This window comes from Phodopus roborovskii, unplaced genomic scaffold (genome assembly GCF_943737965.1).
Source record: "Phodopus roborovskii unplaced genomic scaffold, PHOROB, whole genome shotgun sequence".
Lineage (NCBI taxonomy): Eukaryota > Metazoa > Chordata > Mammalia > Rodentia > Cricetidae > Phodopus > Phodopus roborovskii.
The window spans coordinates 5,056,742-5,064,921 of NW_026126407.1; the positions used below are offsets into that span (position 1 = coordinate 5,056,742).

Below are 8,180 nucleotides of genomic sequence, written 5' to 3' on the forward strand. Positions count from 1 at the left end.
AAAAACATTTTTAAGATGTTTTAAGATTTTTAAGAGATGGGGGGAGAGATGGCTCAGTAGTTAAGAGCACTGGTTACATTTCTAGGGAACTCAGGTTCAAGTCCCAGCACCCAAATGGCAGTTCAAATCATCTGTAACTCTAGTTCCAAGAGATCCAATATCCTCCTCTGTCCTTCATGAGCACCAGGTACAAGAGTATTGCACAGATATACATGCTGGCAAAACACCCATTCCCATTTTTAAATGGGGTTGAGTGTGTTTCTGTTAATTCCATCATTCTGGAGGGTAAGGTAGGATTGCCTTGAATTGAAGGTCAGCCCTGGCTACAGTGTAAAACACTGCCTCAAAAACCAGACCAAACCAAAACAACAAAAACAGGGCTGGAAAATATTCAGTGCAGTGTTTAAAGATAGTGTTGCCAAGCTGAATGCCTTGCTTTTGATCCCCAGAGCCTGCATGGTGGAAAGAGAACAGACTCCAGCAAGTTGCCCTCTGACTTCAGTATGAAAGCTAGAGAGTACACACACACACACATGCACACATTCACACAGTAAACTAATGTAAGCACACATACAAAGTGACAACATAAAATCCTCAAGGTTATTGATTCCAAATTTTGTAAAGCAAACTGCAATACTAAAATGAATATTTGAGAAAATAGGTGAGATTTAGGTCTACATGTAAATTATAATTTAACTCAGCTCCTATAGGGAAAAATAGAATAAGGATTTTTGAGAGCAATTGTTTTCTCAACAATGCTCAGTTTTGAGAGAGTACTTTTATTTTTTTATTTATGTTTTCATTTAATTAATTTATTTTTTTGAGACAGGGTCTCACTATGTAGTTCTGGCTGTCCTGGAGATTACTCTGTAAACCAGGCTGGCCTTGAACTTAAGAGATCCACACACCTCTGCCTAAGAAGTTCTGGGATAAAAGATGTGCACCACCACACCCAGCTTTACATCCACATGTATGTATTTGGTAGAAGCTCAAGGTTTTAGGGAGATCCTAGGCAGAACATGACAGGGACAAACATTCACTGCAATTGCTTTTGCCCTCAGCACCCAGTGGCTCTGGAAAGACCTCCCTGGGTAACCAGTCCTGCCCATCAGTAGGGCCTCTGCACTTCTGAAACCCTAAACAAAGTTGGGAGGGACACCTCCCCCAGTAGGCTGAGCCACAAAAGCTCTGGGGATCAGGAGAAACAAAGAGAGAGGGAAACCAGAGTGCTGACAGAGCCATTAGCCATTGGCTTCAGGACTATAAAGAGGGGATCCATAGAGGATGTGGCACCAGATGGAGACCCAGACTGTGCAGCGGGAGCTGGGTGAGTAAGGTTTTGGCGGTGCCTTTGTCTTGCTTTCTTTCCCCAAAAAGACAAATGCAGAGGAAGAACAGTTGTCTCCTGCCTAGAGGTTAGAGTCTTTGAAGGTACAGAAAGTGGGGGACTTTGATCAGTGGACAGCTCCACTTGTACCTTGAAGAGTCACCTATATGGCAATAACCATATCCATAGAAATCAAGACAGGGAATCAGTTAGAAACAGGTTATTGGCCACAGGGAGGTGTAATAAGCAGGAGGTGCTGCTTATCTGGGGACTCCACATAGAAATGCCAGAATTTTTGTGCATTAGTTCCTGGATTGAACACCAGGGTAGAATTATGAATGTTGGTTCTGAGTCTAGAAACCTGATATATACCTATCTGTCTTCTGTCTTCCTTCCCTCTCTTTCCCCCATCCTTCTCCTCATCACACATTAAAGATGACTGCCTAACTTCTATGGTCCTTACTCCTCATTCATAAAACAAGGGGGTGGTGATGGTATTTGACTTGTGAGGATAGATACATTAATGCAAGTAAAACAGGATCTTTCACAGAGTAAGCCATAGTTTTATTTTTATAACTACTCTTTCTTTATTACACACACACACACACACACACATACACACACACCTATTACTACTACTATGGATTGAGTCTAATGGTTCATATATGCTGGGCAAAAACTCTAGCACTGATCTGTATCTCTAGCCCCTGCTACTACCCTCTACCCCATCTCACGCACTTTGAAAATTGATCTGAATATGTAACCCTAGCTAGCCTAGAACTCATAGCCCTTACTTTTTATTTTGAAAAAGTCTCACTAAATTGTCCAAGTAGGTCTTGAACTTGCAATCCTCCTACCTACCATCTCATGTACTAGGTCTGCACCACCAAGGCTGGCTTCAATAAGTATTTTTCAAGTTACCCTCTGCCCCATCTAAAATACAGGGTTGGCATGGTGCTGTATCAATCACCCAGAAATTGCCAGCCCTGCTATTGAGATGATCACCCAGTATATAGTCAGTAGTGGCACAGATGAGTACTATGAGGAGTTTTGGGAAGTAAGGGAGAAATCAAAATCTGAAGGCTGGAAAAGAACAAGGTCAAAACAGATCTAGGAGACAGAGAGGAAGAGGGGCTGGTGGCATAGACATGTAGAATAATATAGGTCAATATGGGTGCTGGGAAGACCATGAAGGATCCAAGTACAGGCTGCCTTTTAATTGGGGCAGGTAAGGTGGGGAATTTGACCCTGCTACCTGAATAACCAGATACATGGAGTCTGGACAGTTGTAAGGGAGTTGATATTAGGCAATGTTGTTCTTTGAAGGCAAACAAGAGGACAGAATATACATTTATCAAGTGGCCAAAATTCCTTTACAGTCTTTCGTCTGCATTACTGTTTTAATTTAGTGACTGCATGTAAAAGGTTTGTTGATGGAAAACCTGAGAGTTTTGGGTAGTAGCACCAGAGTCAAGATCCCCAAAAAGTCTGGAACTTCAAGTCTCTTCTCCTTTTTCCTGTGCCTTCTTACCTCACTACCCCAATCCTGAAACCCCTATCATTGTTGTGTGTCTTTCAGAAACTCTTCCAACCACCAAGATGGCTCAGACCAATCCTATGCCAGGGTCCATGGGGCCATGGAAGGTAAGCTGATCCAATCACATGGAAAATGAGAAGATCCAACAGGCAGGGTTGAGGAGCCACCACATAATAGGTATAAGGCTGTACTTACTAACAGTGCCCATCCAACACCCAGACACTGTTGAAAGGCTTCCATGATGGATGGGAGATGGTACTTGTTTCCTAGGTCAATTCAGACTTGCCATTAGATCCCAAATAAGCCATGGGATCCAGGCCTCCCTGCTCAGTCTGAGGTTGGATTTAGCCATGAGCAGAAGTGACAGATCCCAGGCCTTTCACTGTTTCCCTAACAATTTCATTATTGGACAGCTCTGAGGCAATTCACAGTTTTGGGAGCTTGCCAGGTAAGGAACAAGATCTAATCATAAACACAAAAGATTTATCACAATCCCTTTATACTTTAGAAGCAAAGAAATAATCCACAGGGTCCCAAAATGTTGGCCTCTGAGTCATATGGGTGCAGGACATTTGGTACAATCAGAGTTCATAGGGCCTTGGTCTGTCAATTGAGCTCTGATTGTCCCTGAAAGACCATTCCTATCATAAACTTAGCTTGAACATGTCACTGAGCAGAGGTACTAATTTGAACCCTTTTGCCATGTCTATACCACAAGGGACCCTATCAGATATCCTGGGCTATGACTAGTGATGAAAATTACAGGGTAAATACAAACTCTCAACTTGCACCCCTCTTCTTATTGCTGTACCTGGCTCTTCTTGTCCCATTTCAATCCATTTCAGATAACCATCTATGATCAGGAGAACTTCCAGGGCAAGAGGATGGAGTTCACCAGCTCCTGCCCAAATGTCTCTGAACGTAGTTTTGATAATGTCCGGTCCCTCAAGGTGGAGTGTGGCGCGTGAGTATGGACACCAACAGAGAGAACTTTAGGCCCTTTTCAGGTCTCTTTAAGATATGGGGCTTATGAGTAAGGATTTATTAGGCTGTTCCCCAGATGCTAATCATTTAGGGGGGTGTCTTATTACCTAAAGGAAATTGCTACATGCCTAATTAAGTAACTCAAAGCTAGGGATGTTCATATCTTGGTAGTAGCCTTGGAACAGGGGAGGGCAGTGATAGTAATCGAATCTGTGCTTTTGAAGTCCATAGGCCACTCCTTTTGATTCCTTCAGAACACGAGCAGCCCCTCCCCCAAATAGAAACAGGGAGGGGGCATTATTTTTTTTTTTTTTCTTTTTGGTTTTTTGAGACTGAGTTTGTGTAGCCTTAGCTGTGCTGGAATTAGCTCTGTAGACCTATCTCTAGAATGCTGGGATTTTAAAACCATGCACCACCACCACTTGGCTCGAAGAGAAATTGAGTGACAAACCTTTTTTGTCGCTTTAACACAGGGTTTTTCTGTGAAACAGTCCTGACTGTCCTGGACCTCACTCTGTAGACCAGATAGGCCTCAAACTCAAGAATGCCTGCCTCTGCCTCCAGAGTATTGGCATTAAAGGCATGTGTCACCACTACCCAGCTAAATGACAGACCTTTTCATTACATACAGATTTAAGTCCCAGAGCAGACACTTGTTAGCTAATTTCTCTATTAAAAGGAATGAAATCCCAAGGACTCAGAGACATTAGTTTTCAGTGTTCTAGGTAGTCAGTCTTGGTGAGATTCTCTGGCTTTTGTATTCTAGTTCTGGCAAGCTGACCTAGGTGTGAAACCACACTAGTATTTTGCATGTCACCAAGCTTCCACAAGCAGCTCTGTACCAAAACAGCTCCTCAGCCCTTTAAAACAGGCAACACACACGTTAAGATACCTTCAATAAATAAGATTCAGTTGTTAACAAGTTGTAAGTATGAATGAACAGGGAAAGAAAGACCCCACAAAGTAACAAAGCAACAAGTACTGATACCCATCCCATCATGCTTTTGCTCTTAGAAGAGGCTTACAAAACCTAGAGCCAAAGAAATGGTCATTGAATCATCAATCTGTAGTTCCAGGTCACTGGAATGGAAACAGACCTTTGTTAATACATATTGCTAGAGAAAGACAATTTTCAATGGGCAATTTCAAAACACGTTTAAAACCTGTTTGATAAAGTCATCATGAGTGCTCATTACCTAGGGCTTTGTGATTGACTCAATATTTTACCCCACTATAAACTCATCTAAAACAAGATAGGTCTTGTCCCCAAGGCCACACACCATTACCTATCTTTGGCAGCTGGATTGGTTATGAGCATACCAGCTTCTGTGGACAACAGTTTATCCTGGAGAGAGGAGAATACCCTCGATGGGATGCCTGGAGTGGGAGCAATGCTTACCATATTGAGCGTCTCATGTCCTTCCGCCCCATCTGTTCTGCCGTGAGTTTGAAATTTCAACATTTTTTTTTGGGGGGGGGGCACGTGAGTGGGATAAAGAATGATGAAGTCAGACTGATAATTTGTGTTGCTTTTGTCAATGAGTAGAATCTAACAAGGAGAATGAATGAATAACACTATTCCCTTCCTTTAATCTGTGATTTGATTTTCTCCCTTATGCTAAAAAAGTAACTTCTCATAAGAAGAAGGAAGCACATAATCAAGACCCAAAGTTCTAAAGGACAACTAGTGAGAAACCACTTACCATGTAGTACAAAGCAAATATATGGCCAGTTAAGCTGCAGTGGGTTAAGATTTCATTGAAGAAACGGGCAGGTATTCTAGTACTGCTTTATCTGCATTAAGTTTTTAACACCAGACATTATTTAACAATGCATTAGGCTGCACTCTAAATATTTCTTGCACTACTTGGCCACATTTAAAATGAGTAATTTGTTTCCTTAAACACAGGCAGCAAATCATCCTTTTTCAGTTCCTTAACAATAAATATCCAATTGTCCATTAAGATCATTTAGGATGTAACTGTCCAAACTTGTTTTTTTTTTTTTTTTTTTTTTTTTTTTCTCATTTTGAAAAAACTTTGGTGTTGTCATTTTCTCATTGTTCACAAAAGTTTTTGAAATGACTTAAATGAGCCAAGTTCTCTTTCAGTTTTAATCTTTACAATGACTGATTTAGTGCGGTGAGGAAGATTAAGGGAGGCAAAAAGTAGAATCTGAAAAATTTAAAGGCAAATCACAACAGTTGTCCATAAACAAATTACATTTCAGCTCAGGAATAGGGTGTACAGGTACTGACTGCTTCAACTACAGATCTTGTTCCCTCCTCCATTATGACCCCAATTGAAAATGGATGCTTCCACCAGGTTGTATTTAGTCTTTCAGAGAGCTGGCATGGTGGACCAGGAAACGAAGGCAATCTTGAATCTGAGGCTAGTCTAGGATACACAGAAACCTTTGAATCAGGTTTTTGAAGTTGAAACAGAAACAGACCAACCATTATATTTCTCCCTACGAGTTGAAAAACGGTCCTGAGAGTGAAACTTGTCTGAGCTAGAAGCTGACCAAATACTCTTCGGACTTTTCTCATGAGTTTAGACGTTAATAAACATCTCTAAACCTAAATATCATGTACTTTACTGGGGAGGTTACTAGAAACATTGATGCAGACACACATGCATTGTATGTAAGTTTAATTTATGAGACCTTGTGCTGGGAATAAAAACGTACACCATATGCACCCAGCAAAGTTTTTTAATACATCCCTGTTTAGTCAATGATCAAGTATTCTATAGGCAAAAAAAAAAAAAAAAAAAAAAAACCTATCCTACTAAGGTTTTGACTTCTGGATTATAGAACCATAAAGAGTCCAAGATTACCATCTTTGAGAAAGAGAACTTTATTGGACGACAGTGGGAGATCTGTGATGACTACCCTTCTTTGCAAGCCATGGGTTGGTTCAACAATGAAGTTGGTTCCATGAAGATACAATGTGGGGCGTAAGTGCAAAAACAACTGGAGCACATTTTAAAGCAATTCTTACATTTGTAGGACACCACGGACCATGGCTTACTAGATTCCATACACTGGTGCTATCTGGTATTCTTTGTTTCAGCTACTACTTTATTTTATTTCACTAAGTATCTCTGTGAAAGCTTTTACTGATTATCAACACTTTTCATGATTAAGGCTAATCTTTTTTATCCACACTATGCTGGGTAAAAGGTAATGACCCGTTTTCTAAATACCCAAGTACCACTGTAGTGGAGAAAAAGGACTCAGGTTTAATACATAATATGCCTTGAATTTTCTAGATGGGTTTGCTACCAGTATCCTGGATATCGTGGTTATCAGTATATCTTGGAATGTGACCATCATGGAGGAGACTACAAACACTGGAGAGAGTGGGGATCTCATGCCCAGACTTCCCAGATACAATCAATTCGCCGTATCCAACAATAGTGGATTAAAAGTTCCAAATTTCCTCAAGCATGAAACCTTGCTAAACACTCTAGAATTTTATGTTCTGCCCAGATACTGCTTACAAATGTTAGCTGCTAAAATACATAATAAATGTCATTAAAAAAAAAAAAAAGGCCTCAGAGACTAAATCACCTACCATACAGAAACTCCTCTTTTATGGCTGACAGTTTAAAGTTAGTCTTGATAAAATCACAAATCCCCAGGTCAGACAGCAGTGTCACACACCTTTAGGCCTAGCACTCTGAAGACAAAGTCAAAAGTTCCATCTATTCCATCTGTAGGGATAATTCTAGGACAGCCAGAGCTACAGAAAAATCGTGGGAAACAACCCAAAATTACCTTGCATGTCAGTTATTTGCAAGGCAAAGGACAAATCCCCCACATCAAAGAATCATCCCAATATTGTCAACATTTAACTGATTATGCATATTTTCTCCCAATCTCCACTATTATAACATTTAGCGGTTTTCAACTTCTGTATTGTTTTGGAACCTGTCTTGAAACTAACTCTATTGACCAGGAGGTTGACCCAACAGCCACCTCTGCTGGGATCAAAGACATGCACCACCAATGCCTGGCTTCAAATACAGTTTTATAAAGTTATAAGAACTTCACAGATGGCTCATTGCCTAAGAGTACTTTACTAATTTTGCAGAGGACCCTTAGTTCCCAGCACCCACTTGAGTTAGTGCAAGCCACTTAAAACCAGTGCTTTAAAGTTGTTAAGACTCTAATGAAGGCAAGATGATAGCTCAAAGATTATTAAAGAAAAACAAAACAGGCAAAGGTCATGCCTTAAATCCCAGCTCTTAGGAGGTGGAGACAGGATCCATGAGTTTGAGGCCAGCCTGGTCTAGAGTTCCATAACAGGCTCCAATGCTACAGAGAAAC

General features: G+C 40.8%; 1 protein-coding gene across 1 annotated transcript; it reads left to right on the forward strand.

Moving 5' to 3' along the window:
- The first annotated feature begins 1,284 nt into the window (after positions 1 to 1,284).
- Cryba1 (crystallin beta A1) lies at positions 1,285 to 7,268 on the forward strand. Its single transcript, XM_051179927.1, has 6 exons — positions 1,285 to 1,327; positions 2,907 to 2,971; positions 3,710 to 3,828; positions 5,148 to 5,289; positions 6,663 to 6,805; positions 7,121 to 7,268. Exons 1-6 carry the CDS (start codon positions 1,285 to 1,287, stop codon positions 7,266 to 7,268), a joined length of 660 nt encoding a protein of 219 aa, XP_051035884.1.
- Positions 7,269 to 8,180: the final 912 nt, after the last annotated feature.

What these genes read in the sequence shown, in the direction of transcription:
- Cryba1 (XM_051179927.1), top strand. Translation starts at nt 1,285, where the DNA reads ATGTGGCACCAGATGGAGACCCAGACTGTGCAGCGGGAGCTGG. An exon ending in GACTGTGCAGCGGGAGCTGG is followed by an intron (nt 1,328 to 2,906) that starts GTGAGTAAGGTT and finishes TGTGTCTTTCAG; the next exon opens with AAACTCTTCCAACCACCAAG. An exon ending in TCCGCCCCATCTGTTCTGCC is followed by an intron (nt 5,290 to 6,662) that starts GTGAGTTTGAAA and finishes TCTGGATTATAG; the next exon opens with AACCATAAAGAGTCCAAGAT.